General features: G+C 37.9%; 1 protein-coding gene across 6 annotated transcripts in view; it reads left to right on the forward strand.

The window, feature by feature from the left end:
- Window positions 1-16,365, forward strand: part of PSIP1 (PC4 and SRSF1 interacting protein 1) — a 73,325-nt gene that overhangs the window by 34,486 nt on the left and 22,474 nt on the right. For 2 of the 6 annotated variants that reach the window (XM_082401675.1, XM_082401673.1), the window contains exons 1-3: window positions 1,144-1,521; window positions 1,967-2,179; window positions 5,350-5,426. In XM_082401675.1, coding sequence (XP_082257801.1) covers window positions 2,108-2,179; window positions 5,350-5,426 — 149 coding nt within the window. In that variant the 5' untranslated portion in view covers window positions 1,144-1,521; window positions 1,967-2,107. Of the gene's footprint in view, window positions 1-1,113; window positions 1,522-1,966; window positions 2,180-5,349; window positions 5,427-16,365 lie in introns of those variants that run through there. The other 4 variants (XM_082401671.1, XM_082401674.1, XM_082401672.1 and 1 more) reach the window with 4 other exon arrangements.

A 16,365-nucleotide genomic window follows, 5' to 3' on the forward strand; every position in this document is an offset into this window, starting at 1 on the left:
AGGAGTATGAGCTACGTACTATTATTTATTTATTTATTTTTTGCTTTTTTCATATTTTTGTTCAGTTTTAAATGGGAAGTGTCTGTGCTTGCTGTTCATGGTTGTATCCCTAGCACCTAAGAGTGCTTGACACACAGTAGGTACTTTGGGAGGGGACTCAGTGAAGGATGAAACACAATTTAAGATCAGCTTTTGTTACTTTTCAAAATGCTTTCTTTGCTACATTTATTGGGAACCTGGGTGAACGTTAATGGTTAAATAAGACAATTCTGGTGATGTAATTCTGGTACAGTAAAAATATTAAAGTATCAATTCACATCAGAAGGCTAGTAATAACTACCAACACATTAAAAAAGGTACTGGCTACAGGATAAAAAAAATAATTTTAGAAATCCCTTGAAGAGTATTTTGAGAGATAAACATTTGAGGTATAGCAGCACTTTACACTGTACTACCTACCAGCTACCATTCTACTAGGGAAATAAAATTTAGATGCATTTAAAATACAGTATGGGCCCAAACCCACATCCTATCGAAAAGGCTTATGCTTTCCTATCATTGTTTTCTATACTGCACGTTTTGCATTCGTTAGGACTGCATATTTCTTAATAGCTCTTGGTGCTTTAAATTTAAAAGAAAATAAATGGGGCTTTCTCATATTACAGTTTCAAGGAAAAGGAGACTGCAGGGCCCCTTCAGCAAGGTTTAAGAGGCCTACAAGCTGCACACCCGTGCAACCGCCTCATGCTCCGATTTCATCTATGGGGTTTTGTACAGTTCTTTTTTGGATGGTGCAAACCGCGCAAGTGCAGCATTAAAAACCTCTCCACCCTGGGAAACGATGCAAGAACATGCAGCTTAGGCTGCCAGGTTCTCTCCAACACACAGCCAAGGGCTGGAGGCCCGTATACCCGCCCCCAAACCCCGTCCACAACAATCGTTTCCTCCCTCCCCGCCTTTTACATACAGTACACATACAAATACACACACGCAGAGCAGCCAGCAGGGGCGGGCCGGGCCCGACCACTCCGCAAACCGCAGGGGGGAGCCACAACGGGCCAAGCTGTTTGCGCCCCCTCCTTTTTCCTTCTCACTCTTCTCTCTCTCCATCAGGCTGCACCTGTTAGGAAAAAGCGAACTTGGGGATCTAGGGTCTCCTGAAGTCCCGTTTGGAAGCCACATACCTTCGGCGGGTGTTGCGTTATCCCCCCTCCGTCGGCTAGCAGTTGGTCCCGTCCCAGTGCTAGCGGGCGCCGAGCGGGAGCCGCGCGGGAGCAGCGCAGCGACGGCGGCGGCAGCGGCGGCGGCGGTTGCTATTCGGAGCCGTTGAGACGCCTCTGCGGCAGCTGGTGGCGCAGGTGGCTTGCGTGGACGCGGGCAGAGGCGGCCGGCCCGCCACCGCAGCCTCAGCGCCCGCGGCCCCGGCAGGTGAGCGGGCGGCGGGGACTCGCCCCGCCCCCCCTCGGTGGCCTCACTCCTGGCTGTAGCGGGGAAGTGGCCACGGCCCGCCCGGGAGCAGAGGTTCGGCCCGGGGCTGAGACCGTAGGGAAGAATGCTGGGGGAGAGGCCGTGTGTGGATGGGAGGGGAACGTTCCCCTGCCTTTTGCCATCTTTTTCTCCCCCCCGACCCCCCACCCTCCTGGGGCTTAAGCTTCGGGGAAAAAAGCCAGAGAAAAGATGGGGTGGGAGAAAGGGGAATTCGGGGCTGAGAAGCATCTCTGCCTCAGGTGGTGGCGTCTTTTCGGTCGTCGAGCGGTAGACCTGGCGAAGCCTGGAGGGCTAGCTCTCGGGCTGCGGAGGCCGCGCACTCGCGCGGGAGGAGCGGGAGGCGGCTCTCCCCTCACTCTCCCACCCCCCTCCCCTTCCCCACCCCCTCCCCCTCCTCCTCCCCTTCCCCCGTCCCTCCCTTACGGCCCCTCCCTTCGGGTTTCTGAGCTTTAACCTTCCTCCATGCTCTCCCTCGCAGGCGCGTCGGGACACCCCGAGGCATCCTCCCCCTCCCGCCGCCGCGGGCGCCTCGGCTGCCGTCCGCCCTCCCGCATCCCCTCGCAGTCCGCACCGCCACACCTCCTCCCTGTGCTCGGACCCCCGGCCTCGCCCCCGAAACATGACTCGCGATTTCAAACCTGGGGACCTCATCTTCGCCAAGATGAAAGGTTATCCTCATTGGCCAGCTCGAGTAAGTGATTTTTAGCCTTCGCGTTTAGCGGTGCTACCTTCCTCAGAGGCCTACTTCCTATACCCTTTTCTCTTAATTTTTTTTTCTCGTGTCCTTTCTCCCCCTCGCTTTCACTTAGTCTCATTTGTAACCTGACCTTTTATTTTAGTTTTCTGCCCACTAATCTTCCATGTAATTTAAAAATTCAGGTGTTTCTACATACTTAGGTATTTTCCTATGGTTTGTTTTTGACAGACTTCGGCAGGTTTTCTTAATACGAAATATTTCAAGGTGATGCCATTAGTGTTCCATTGTAGTAGGTGAAAATAATCAAGTATGGATTTTGTGTTTAAAAATTAAGGAAACATAGACATTTTCTTAACTTTGAGTAAAATGCAAAATACCAGTGAAATCTATGCAGACTGTTGGGTGTCAAAGAGTTCCACGTGATTAAATTAACATAGGTATTCTTTCCTGTTTTATGGTTGATGAGACCTTCTGGATTGACTTGTTTAATAAGACATAGGACTGGATATTCTTGAAAATTTTACAATAAGGTAGTATCACGGAACGTCTAGAAAGTTTATTTTCACGTTTTTATTGGTGAAGTTTGCCTTATGACCTTGAAGAAGTTGTTTTACCTCTTTGATTGTTTCCCACAGGCAAAAGGAGTAGACCCAGATTCCTGGGTTCACATGTAGTGCAGAGAGGTGATTAAGGACTGAGGGTTTTTTGTAACATTTAGGAATTGAGACTGTCTAAAATATCTAAGTACCATTTTCAGAAAAAGATCTTTTAGGTTATGGTAGGACTCAGGTTCTAAGGTAGTGATAGAACCTAGCAAATGTTGAGCTCAATTAGATTAGTAAGCTCAAGGTCCTTCTTAAATATAAACATGAGATATTCTAAAGTTGTCATTTCCACTAATTTACTCTTCTTTGAGGACTGTATTTCTTAAAGATAATTAAATCCTGTAGTTTTAATTATGTCAGTTGGGAGGAAAAATAACCATTGGTTACAGAGAATCATGGAGTGAGTTGCTGAGTGCTATCCAAGTATAAAATATTCACTGTTTCTTAATTTTTCCCATCCAGCTCTTTACAGACTCAGGTTTACTGGTTTCCTTCCCCAGCCTGGAAAGATTTTTTTCCCCTGGTCTATTAAGTCTACCTTTTCAGTGGTGTCTTATTGAAAAAATCCTTAATCATAATTCGTCTGTGTATTTGACACTTTGTTTCCTTTGTGATAACCTTTTAACTCTTATGTGCATTCTTTGACCTCCAGGTAGTTTGTAAGCTTTTGCAGAGCAGTAGATACAAACTGAATTTCCTTATTACACACCCCCCTAATTCTTAGTACATAAATCATACGCTAAAAAACACTATTTCATGTTTAAGTAGAGAGCATAGGGAAACAGCAGGTTTAAGGCCCCTGCAAAATACTTTTTTGTGGTTTTAGCATCATTTATTTTGAGGTGTTATAAAATCCGAGCATATGGGGTACATCTTTATTCAGATTTCGATGCGACAGTGCAGTTAAAAACCAAATGAAAATGTTTTAAAAATTATCTGCTCTTCTTCTAAATCATCCTCCCCACATGCTTCAGTCTGTTAGGTGACTAAGAATGCTAATAAAAGCAAAATAGAGTAGCCTTAGGAGGGCCAGAGTATTTTCTTTCTTTCTTTAATAAATTCTATATTTAACAATTTAATTTGGATTAAAATGGGAAATTTTAGTCTCTTTCCTTTTCCCCTTTTTTTCTTAGAAGCAGTTGAATTTAGTTTTGATATTGTCTGTGTCTAAGAATTATGTTCCTTTTTCTATCTTCCCTCCAGTCTTATGAATTCTAAGTCTTTGCTTTAGAGAGTTTAAATATGTATTTAAGGTCTCAGCTGTGAAGGTGACAATCATTGTTCCAGTTTTGATTTTAAAGTTTTCTGTGTATCCCAGGCTTCATTACTTTTTAAGTCTTGCACATTCTTGTAATCCTGTACCAGTAGTAATTGTTTTTAAAGTCAACTTAAAAAAATTGCCTAGCATTTATTAAACTCTTTAGGTGCTATACATTTGCATAAACTTTTAAAGCTGTTTGCTGGCAGAAAGCATATGAGCTGAGGTGACAAATATATCCCTTATCTTAAGGCCTCTAAGGATTTTCACAATTTAACAACTTGTCACAAAGTTGAAAAGACAGTATAATCTTCATATAGGTGGGGAAGTTAAGTTCCCAAGGGTGTTGGGTGCTAACGATTCTTATTGATGTCTGAAACCTTCAGATTGCCAACATCACCCTCATGGTCTTTTCTTAAACACGATAATGCATGTGGAGCATCATAGGTCTGCTGGTGGTCTGTACCCTTCTTAATAGTCAGCTGATTTTTTAAATTAAGGTGTCTTTGAAATTATGAAAGTTTTGAAATAGAAATGTTATTATGAAGTTTAAATAAATAAATAATGAAGTAGAAATGTTAAATTCTGGCTAAATACTACTGCCTGATGGCCTTAACTCTGGTAAGCGAAAGTATTAAGTATTACAGATGTGTTAGACATAACAGTACCTGATACTTTCTTCCTTACTTAATTAGAAGTATTAAAGTATTAAAAGAGAAATGAAAAAGGAACAGGTAACCTCATGTGATTCAGCCGTGTAGGTCTAAGATCTTTTCAGAATATGTGTTTCAGACATGGAGAAATACTGTTTTAAACTTGTTAATGTCTCCTATATTTGGATAGCCTCCCTGCGGAAATAGCATTTAAAATTTTTGAATAGGTTCAGACTCCCTTGTCTGGAATTCTTAGGGCCAGATGTGTTTAAAAATTCAGAACTTCGGGATTTTAGAAAGTAATGATGGTACATATGCCATATATCTTGCTCCTAGTAGGGTCTGGGATGGCACATGGTAATCTAACACGATATTTCTGTGGAGAAGCATCAGTAGAAATGCTAGGTGGATAAAAGAAATGATGGAATAGCTTCAGTGTCAATCCAGGTTTTGCTACCAAATGAGTTTTGAGAGAAATATTGGTTTTCAGAGCTTCTTGGGTTTCAGAACTGGAGGTAAGGGATTGTGGACCTGTAGAACTGGTCCATTTTATAGCAGATCCCTTTGGGATGTCTTGTTTTCAGTTTATTCTGATGTGTTTAGGTGCGTATGATTTAAAAGATTTTAATTTTTCTGATCTTTTTTTAGGTAGATGAAGTTCCTGATGGAGCTGTAAAACCACCCACAAACAAACTACCCATTTTCTTTTTTGGAACTCATGAGACGTAAGTCCTTTTAGCTCTAAAAGCAAATCAGAGTTAATTTAGCAGGTTCATTGGGCATATAACGAAAAACAAGTAGAGATTAATTCAGAGAGAAAATAATAAAGTAACAGGAGACATTAAAATCATCTTTGAACTTGGAAAAAAGTCTTCAAGTTTCCTTTTAAATTTTATTTTTATGGTAGAAAAATTAGACACTGTAGGTTTAACTTTTATTGAAATGGATGTCCTTAATCATAAAAGAAAGATGTACATTGATCCTCTCATCAATCAGAAGAATAACTGATGGATGAAAATATGTAAGGGAAGTTTTAACAAGGCATTCAGTATTCATATTTAGTATAATTAGTGCTAACCTGGCACCCTATTTTAGGCTTTGATTTTAGCCACACAAACGGTATATATTGTGGGAAAGGTGAGAAGAAATCTGGATAGTTCCTTCTGTGTGTATTTATATGGTCCTGAGAGCCACTGTTACTGCTCTGCTGCCCCTGGTGGATTTGTGGGCAGAGAACTGATTTGGTGAAGCAAGTTAATTTTTCAAAAATTGCAAAAAAAAAAAAAAAAAAATTTGCAATAGAATATTGAATTGTTATTTCTGGGTGCAGAGGATTACTCCAGGGGCTATCATTAGTTTTGAAAAATAATATGCTTTGTGCCTCGATTTTAATAGCCTTACAAGTTGTATATAACCTCACTGATTTTGAACTTTAAGTTTAGAATGTGCAATAATTTTGGTAAAGTAGACTTGTTTACCTGGGATCAGGTGAAACAAAACTGGTGATACTCTAATTAGAATTATGTATTCCTTAGAGTGTGTACAGTGGCAACATTTGGTTTAATGTTGCTTAGCTACTATATGAACTTTCACATAATTTTAAGAAATAGTTTTATTAATATGTGATTTACATCATAAAGTTCACTTGTTAAATTGTATAATTCAGTGGATTTTAGTATATTTATTTCCATAACCATTAGCAGTCACTCTTCATTCCCTCCCCCTCCAGCCCAGGATACCTACTAGTTTACTGTCTGTCTATTTTTGCCAATTCTGGACATTTCATATTAACGATATCATACAATGCCACGTAATTATCTGCTTTAAGGTACAGTTTTGAGTCCAGAATTGTATTGGCCTTCACCGTAATTACTTTGAGTTGGATCCAGGTATATCCTCTGAATATAAAAATTTAATTTGTAAAAAAATGATGAGTTTCTGATTCTCTGGGATAATCTACTGTTTAAAACTCTTCCATAAATTTAATAGGGAAAGGTATCTTTTAATGAAAAACTGTGTACTCCCTATTTGAGTAGGGGTTTTCAAAGTGTGGTACCAGGTCAAGCTGCACCCCACATGGGAACAGCACATGGGAACTTCAGATAGTAGGCATGCAAATTCTTGGACCTCACTTGAACCAGAAGCTGAGGTGTGGGGCCCAGCAGTCTGTTCTAACTAGCCTTCCAGATACTTCTGGTGCCTGTGAAGTTTGGGAACACTTTATCAGAGTAAAGTGAGTAGATATTCCCTAGAATTTTTATGTATGTTTATAGTACCATAGAACACATAGTTAATTTTTATGCTAAATTTAGAAGAATGATCATCCCTTCCCCAACATTTAAAAATGACAATTTTTATGTTGTAAATATCTGTGAATTGTAAGTCAGAACAGACTACACCAAATAATTAAATTTTCGTAAGCGTTGTTTGGTTAATAACAAAACAGTGGTATTAAGTGGTTAATGAAGACAGTGAATTACTAATATTCAAGAATTAGAATATATTCAGGAAATTAAAGTATAACTTTAAAATTAAGCTAATGGGGCTTCCCTGGTGGCACAGTGGTTAAGAATCCACCTGCCAATGCAGGGGACATGGGTTTGAGCCCTGGTCTGGGAAGATCCCACATGCCACGGAACAACTAAGTCCATGTGCCACAACTACTGACCCTGCGATCTAGAGCCGGCGCTCCGCAACAAGGGAGGCCACCGCAATGAGAAGCCAGTGCACCGCAGCAAAGAGTAGCCCCCGCTCGCCTCAACTAGAGAAAAGCCGGGTGCAGCAACAGAGACCCAGTGCAGCCAAAAATAAAAAATAAATAAATTAAAAAAAAAAATTAAGCTAATGATAATAAATTTTCACTTCAAAATGCACTTGTAATTTTTGTGCCTTAGTGATCTCATAAGTATACCATTACCTTTGGAAAGACAGTGCTGTTGTATCTATTGGTTTGGTGACTTAACTTTTTGGTATTTAAGGTTGATTTTTAGAAACTAGATCTCACTGATTATTTGCCTTTCCCCCCACCTCAAAAGTTGGGGGGGCAGTTATGTGAACCTTTCAATTTGGAATTTGTATAAATGGGAGTTTATTCTAATAGCCTGTAGTTAGGGAGATGGGAAAGGAAGAACATAGAAGAAGAAATGGCAATTTAGAAAACTCTACTGGGCTTCCCTGGTGGCGCAGTGGTTGAGAATCTGCCTGCCAATGCAGGGGACACGGGTTCGAGCCCTGGTTTGGGAAGATCCCACATGCCGCGGAGCAACTAGGCCCGTGAGCCACAATTACTGACCCTGCGCGTCTGGAGCCTGTGCTCCGCAACAAGAGAGGCCGCGATAATGAGAGGCCTGCGCACCGCGATGAAGAGTGGCCCCCACTTGCCGCAACTAGAGAAAGCCCCCGCACAGAAACGAAGACCCGACACAGCCATAAATAAATAAATAAACCTAAAAGTTAAAAAAAAAAAAAGAAAATACATACATAGAAAACTGTACTTATTCATAACTTATTTATAGATTAAGATTTTTTTATTGTTAATTTGGAGCAGAATCGTTTTGTAATTGCATTCATTTCCTGACTTGCAACCATCTGACTTTTCATAGTGTTTTATACCTTTCACAGTAAATTCATCCAGCCAAGTTTTGAATATTAGATAACAGTGAGCCCTTATGTATACCAAACATGATGGTCCACTAGGTATCTTAAAACTAATATATTCAAAACAAATTCTTAGTAAATGAGACTGACAAGGATGCAGTGCTTTGCTGGAGGCAAAAATTGTGGTGTTATCCTTGATTTCCTATTACTGTCTTTTCCGTTCCTCCCCACATCTAGTCAGTCAGCAAGTCTTGTTCTTTTCCTTTAATGTGCATTCTGATCTACTTTTTTCCATCTCCTCTACTACCACTTAAGTTCATGCTGCAGTTAGTTTTAGAAATAGTGTCCTACTCCTATCTTTTTTTTTAAAATAAATTTATTTATTTATTTATTTTTGGCTGCGTTGCTGTGCTTGGGCTTTCTCTAGTTGCGGCGAGTGGGGGCTACTCTTCATTGTGGTGCATGGGCTTCTCTCGTTGCGGAGCACGGGCTCTAGGTGCGCAGGCTTCAGTAGTTGTGGTGTGCGGGCTTCAGTAGTTGTGGCTCGTGGGCTCTAGAGCACAGGCTCAGTAGTTGTGGTGCACGGGCTTTGTTGCTCCGTGGCATGTGGGATCTTCCCGGACCAGCGCTCGAACCCGTGTCCCCTGCGTTGGCAGGCGGATTCTTAACCACTGCGCCACCAGGGAAGCCCCCTAATCCTATCTTGGTCTCAGTTTTCACTCTTCATGTATAGTCAAAGTGAACTTGATATTCCAGTCAGACCATGTCATTTCTCTGTCCAAAACCCTTCAATGGCTGCCTTATTACAAACAAAACTCCCAAGTTTTGTCGACAAATGCTATTTATGAGACCCTATATGAACTAGTCTGTGTTTACCTTTCCAACCTCATCACATGTTTTCACTGTTACACAAATAATTTCATCTTGTCTCAAGTCCTTCTTGACTGTTTTCTCTTTGTTGGGAAAGGTATGCCTTCAGATTTTCAGTCATTTCGATCTTAGCTCAAATCTTCCTTTTTATGCTTTTTCTCCACTGCACTGATGACTGAAATTTTTTTCTTTTCCTTCACCCACAAGTGAAAAGTTTGGAGAGCAGGGACCTTGTCTATCTTGTTTGTCATCATTTGCTTAAGTGCCTGGCCCATAGTAGCTGTTAAATAAATGTTTGGTGAGAGATTGATAGCTCTATGACCTAGATAAAATCATTTATGGATTATGAATTTGCTGTCCATTAGCTAGCATTTTTATAGTTTTTAAGACAACTGATCGTAAGGCTGTCTTTGAATCCTGCCATTTATCTGCTATATGACCTTGGGCAGGTTACCTAGCCTTGTGTCCTTCTCTTCCTTACTTGTAAAATGGGAATAATAAAATACTCGACCTCAGAATTTGAGGTGCAAACAAGATACTACATTAAAGATGCTTAGAACAGTGCTTGGCATGTATTAAACACTAAGTATATGTCAGCTATGAATAGTTAAAGGTAATGTTGCATATTATTTTTTCATGACTAATACTTGTGTTTATTGTTTGCAGTGCAGTTTGAGTTTTGCTGGCTAATTACCATTGCTAATTGAGGGAATACTCTCATCTAAGGTCTGTTTATTTCTCTAAAGTCAGAAAATTTTAAATGAAGACGGTGTTTTTGCCACTTTTATCTCCTTACTGCTCTTGTCTTAATTCAAAGATGTTAGATGCACAGTTCTAGGAACCTTAAAAATATCCATCACAGGCTGTTTCAAAACCTGCCTAATGTACAGTTTTAGGAATGAAGGTGAATGGGGAGGTACTGCTTGTTGGTCAGTTTTTTGTATAACCTGTCCACAAGAAAGGAATAAAGAAATGAATCATAAGGATAGGATTTTATTTTCTTCTACACTAGTTTTTCTATACAGTTTCTGTACTACAGACATAGCTGTATGTGTTGGTGAGGGGCTTGTACGGTTTCTCATGAGCCTTATATAATGAGAGGAACTGTTTTTTCATCTCTATACTGTCAGGTTCATGGCACATAGTAGATGTATCTATTGTCTGTTGCATCATCTTCTATTATAAAATAGTGCGTGCTGTTATAATAAAATCTAGTTTAAAACAGTATGTTTCCTATTTTGTGGTTTAATAATAATAGGGAAATGAAGCAGCAAGTTAGAATCAATGTTTTAAAAGGTAGACGTTTCTGTATTATAATATGACTTGGCAACAGTTAAATGAGTTTTGAGCTTCATGTCTTCAGCTCTGATAAGCATTCGCATCCCATTTTTTATATGCAACTCTGGTTTGCTTTAAAGGAAAGGTTCTAGGTGTGTGATAACTGAGTTTTTGTGAGACATATATGTGTATGTTCTCGTGGGTATGTACATTGTTTCCAAAAAGTGACTTTAGAGAGAGAACTGCTTTTCTGTTTACTTACATTCTGTGAAAATTGGGATACACAGGAACACACTTAACGGTCTTCAGGCATATGCCACGTAAGAAATACACTTGCAGGCTTTAAGTTGCTTCAGAATTATAACATTAGTACTCTAGTTAATGATTTGCTATTTTCTTAGGACATTTTACATGAGCTTTGATCCTTGTGGGCTTTGACATTGGTATTTGAAATGAGTTCATACGTATAGGGATATAACATCAATATTTTATTAGTAGCTATTTCAAAGACTATATTACAGTGGTTAAAGGAAACCCTGAAACCTTTTTAAGGGAACATTGTACAGAGTGGAGGCTATGCTGTTTAATAGCTAGATAACCTTGCCTGCGTCAGTTAATCTTTCTGGCCTTCAGTTTTCTAATCTTTAAAAGGAGGATCTTGGTGATCCCTAAGTGTCCCTTTCAGCTCTGGAATTTGGTGGGTAATGTACTTTGAATTAATGTATATCTTTTCATTGTAAAAATTTTAAAAACGTTAAAAGAGTTCTCTACAAAGGAAACAGTCATTTTTACTACTATTTTTTAGAAACAACCCCTAAACCTGTTACTGTTTTAGCATATTTTCTTTGAGATTTATATGTCATTTAAAAATGGAACGCTTTGAAGAATGAATCAGAGCCACAGCCGCATAAGGTTGTGCCCTTGGGGACTAGCACTGGCTGTTTAACAACTAATCTGAGCCCTGTGCTCCAAACCTGTGGGATTGCATCCCTGGGGAGGATTCTTTGTATGTGTATGTGTTTTCTTTTTCTTCTTTTAAATTGAAATGTAATTGATATATATTGTATAAGTTTAAGGTGTGTTGATTTTGATACATTTATATATTGCAATATTACCACCATGATTTGATACATTTATATATTGCAATATGATTACCTGCCACCATAGCATTAGCTAACATCTCCATCGGGTCCCTTAATTAGTCATTTCTTTTTTTGGGGAGACAACATGGGAGGATTTTTTTTTCATCCACCATAGTTTTTTGAGTCTCATTAAGGAGCTCCGTAGTCTTGAGCATATCATTTGAGCCAACAGTTCTACTTAGACTTTATTAGGAAGATATGTGAAAAGATTGAGCAATACATTATTTACTATAGCTGCATTTTATAATAGAAAATTTGATATAGAAAATGGTCCAACAATAGATTAATTTTGGGATAGCTATTCAGTGAAATAGTATTTAGCTGTTAAGTAATTGTTGACGTGAAAAGATGTTCATTATAATTTGAGAAAGTATTTATGGATGAGTATGTATCATATCCATTAAAATTACATGTTTATATCTGTATATATGCAACAAACAAGTGGGTGAAAACAGTGGCTATCTGTAGTTGATAAAATTCTGGATCATTTTTGTTTTCTTTGATGGGATGTGGTATTCACTGAAAAATATTTTAACAGCTTTATTGAGATGTAATTCATATCCCGAACAATTAATCCAGTTAAAACGTACAATTCAGTAGATCTTAGTATATCTGGAGAGTAGTGTAGACCTTAGCACAGTTTTAGAACATCTTTATCACCCCAAAAACAGACCCTGTACGCATTAGCAGATACTTTGCATTTCTCCTTTCTCCCTCCTGTCTTGCCACAGGGAACCACTAATCACTTTGCCTGTTCTGAGCATTTCATATAAATTGAAGTATACAATATGAGGTCTCTAATGACTTTTTTTTTTTTTTAACTTAGCATAATGTTTTCAAGGTTCATCTATATTTTGTAGCATGTACTTTGTCTTTACAGTATTGCCAGATATTCCATTGTATTGGTCTATATTTATCCGTTCATCAGTTGATATTTGGGTTGTTTCTACTTTGGACAGTTATAAATAATGCTGCTATGAACATTTGTGAGCAAGTTTTTGTGTGGACATGTCTTTTCTGTAGGAGTGGAATTCCTGGATCACATGGTAACTTTGTGTTTAATCTTTTGAGGAATTGCCAGGCTTTTTTGTTGTTGTTGTTGTTGGCTGTGCTAGCTCTTAGTTGCGGCACGTGGGATCTTTAGTTGTGGCATGTGGGATCTAGTTCCCTGACCAAGGATCAAACCCAGGCCCCCTGCATTGGGAGTGTGGAGTCTTAGCCACTGGACCACCAGGGAAGTCCCTGCAAGACTTTTCAAATCAGCTATGAACCATTTTATATTTCTGTCAGCTATGTGTGAGGATTCTAATTTCTCTATATCTTTTCCAAGACTTGTTATTGTCTTTTTTATTACAACTATCCTATTGGGTGTGAACGTAGTATATCTTATTCTGGTTTTGATTTACATTTCACTGATAGCCAATGACACTCAGCATCTTTTCATGTGTGAATATTTTTTTAACCATCTATATATAACATGAATTATTTAGATTTGCAAAGGTCTTCTCTCAGTTGGAAAGGCATAGTTATTTAATTTTTGGTATATTGATAAACATGTAAATTTAAGTATGACTTATAATATGAACATAATAGTAAAATAATAGAAAGTAGTGCTTGAAAACCTGACCGGAGGAGGAGGAGGGAGAGAAGTTTTTTAAAACCTATTCTGCAAAATTAAGAATAAAGTTTAACCAAGTGTAATAAAAATGTATATGTAAATCAAGGTGGTATGAATAAGACCAAATATAAGTGACTACACTATGTGAATAGAATTCTCTATTAAGACCTTTTGACTGGATTAATCCTATTAGACTACCTGTGTCTTATTTTCTGAGACAAGGCTCAAACAAGTCACTGCCAAGTAACAATATAATGTCACAAAGAAAGCAAGAATGGGACCATTGCTGTCTGATAAAAGTAGAATTTAAAGTCAAAGCATGAAGAGAAGAGAAGGATACAGGCATTCCTTAGCTTTGCATAGTTCTAGTATGTTTAAATTTTGGTTACCATGGTTTAGGTAAACAGCCCCAGTCCCCGCAACAATGTTTCAAATTTCACTTACTCTGGAATATTAACTGTAATTGTGTAGACTACAAAATTTGTTGCTAGTTCTTCAGTCCACAAATCAAGATGTAAATAACAGATGCATAGCATGTCACTTTTTTTGTAGTTTTTTGGTGATTGGTCAGTGTGCATCTGTTTCTCAATTCAAGCATAGATAGCACAAAGTGTAGTAGTGTTGTTGCCTCTTTGTCTTTCAATGATACACCCACCCAGGTTACATTTAAAGAAAAAACAAGATGGGGAATCGGCCAGCAAAGAAACTGATAATGCCAGAAGTGAAATTTGAATTGAATGTAAATGCAGTTATAGAATAAATAGCCTTGTGAATAATAACCTTGTGAATGTAGATGTGCTGTATATGGGGAGACTAGGTACACAGCCAGAGCAGCTTAGGGAAGGCAAGCTTATCAACATAAATGAGGAAAGTGGTTGTAATAAACAGGATGAAGATGTCTCAGAGGAAGTGACGCCAACAAAAAGCATTAAAGATATGCCATAACATTGAAAGTACAAAAGACAAAATGTTAGAAACTGATCAGATTTAGAAAGGAGTATGACACATTGCCTTAGGCATAGAAAATATGCTTACTCCATGTCATAAGTTATATGATCAGAAGGGGCAAGCACTGTTCAAACTATTCTTAAGTTTTTTACAAAGACATGAAACACTTTAATCTCAATGTTTCTAATGTTTTAAATTACAGTGTACTAAATAATTAGTATTAGTTTTACTATATTCAAAATTTCCTTACACACTGTCAGTAATAGTGCATTTAGTGTTTTGACAATTTTTGAAGGTTTTGGAACAATTGTAATTTTTCCCATTGTTCAATAAGATTGCCTTGCACAGTCATTTTTGTGTTCTCTCATTGTCATACAAAGTGAGGACTGCCTATTTTGGGGAAAGAAAAATAATCTATATAAATTGAACTGTCAAACCTTTATATGATAAATAACATCATGGTAGAATCAGTTTTTTGAATAGCTTTTTGGTTTAGAATCATATCTAAAAATGCCCCATGTTTGAGGTTTTAAGACATTTTTCTGCAATTTTGTTAAATATTTAAGGTCCCTTCCACTTCTTCAAGTTCCTGATGCCACCAGTTTTGAACCCTTTGGGGATTTTGAACTCTAAATTAGGGTACCGTCTCACTTTCTTCTATATTGCTGTTTAGTATCCAACTTTCTTAGTCTTCCCAGCTTTCAAACCTGTTGATAATGTCCCTTGTCATCTTTAGCCTTATGAGTTACGGGGTTTTAGGAGAGAGGATTGCTTTGTTCTAACTAGAAGTATGTTTTATTTTTGATGGTGTTTTTAACTCGAGTCATCTACTTGGAATTTGAAGCTGATTATGCAGGAGGAATTGCTTTACTGTTTTAACTAAATGTGTTAAATTTTCTAATTTTAGATTATGGGTAGGAATGAATGATGCCTAGTAAAAGTCTGAATTTCTAGATCAAATGAGATAATGATGATTTAAGTGTGCCTTAACTGATGTGCAGTTAAAATACATGGATACTTTGAGTATTTATAAATTGCAGAATTTAAATAATAAAGCTGACTTTTTATATGCATTTGATTATATTTAAGTAGAGCCCTAAGTCTCTTTTTTATTGAAATTTTATCTTAAAGCCTTTTAAAATATTCTAAACTGGAATGTGAGCTATAGTCATTAGGTCCCTAATTCTTAAAGAATTTCAGCAGATACGGAATTTGTGATAGATAATTAGTAATTAATAATCTTAAATTGTAGCATATTTTAGAGGAAATGAGTAGTAATTTGATTTTCCTCTTGCTTTGGAGAATACATATATATCAACCATTATAGCAAAAAACTGATAAATTCTCTGCATCTAAATTTATAGGATTGACAGACTTCTACAGAACCGACTGACATAGGGGAGATATATAATGGGGCTGTTCTGGGGATTATATCTAAATATATATGTATATATACACACAAAAAAATAGTTGTCATCATTCACAGGTTACATATTTATTAATTTGCCTGCTCACTAAAATGTATTTATAATCCCAAATCAATACCTGTGGCGCCTTCACGGTCATGTCTGTGTGTGAAATGGCAAAAAATTTGAGTAACTTGATGCACACATTCCTAGCTGAGGCTGAACCAAGGCCATGCTTTACCTTGTTTCAGCTCTCATATTGTAAACAAGTGTCCTTTTTGCAGTCTGTGTAGTGCCATGGCTTTTGTATTTTTGTGCTTTTTCTTGGTCATTTTGCCGTTTATAATAGCACCCAAATGTAGTGCTGAAGTGCCATTTAGTGTTCCTAAGTGCAAGAAGCCTGTGCTGTGCCTTATGGAGAAAATACGTGTTACGTAAGCTGTTGGCTGTGAGTTCAGTGTTAATGAATTACCAGTGTATATTAAATAGGTGTCTTTAAACAGAAACACACATAAAACAATGTTATGTACTGATTGGTTGACAAAACTGTTGTGACCAGAGGAACCTACCCTGTATTTACCCTGGAGCAGTGGTACAGTATTCCTTAATTCAGTGTTCATGGTGACATTATAGAATATAATTACCATGAATACAAGAATTGACTGTAATATATATGTGTGTGTGTGTGTATATATATATGAATGAACAAACCAGTTATAACATCTGATTCCCTCACTGAATAAAGCAGAAGTCTTAACATACTTATTTTATTCTAAAAATCTAGTATATACAAATATTAAAACAT

This window comes from Balaenoptera borealis (assembly GCF_965194805.1).
Source record: "Balaenoptera borealis genome assembly, chromosome: 8".
In the NCBI taxonomy this organism is placed as follows: Eukaryota; Metazoa; Chordata; class Mammalia; order Artiodactyla; family Balaenopteridae; genus Balaenoptera; species Balaenoptera borealis.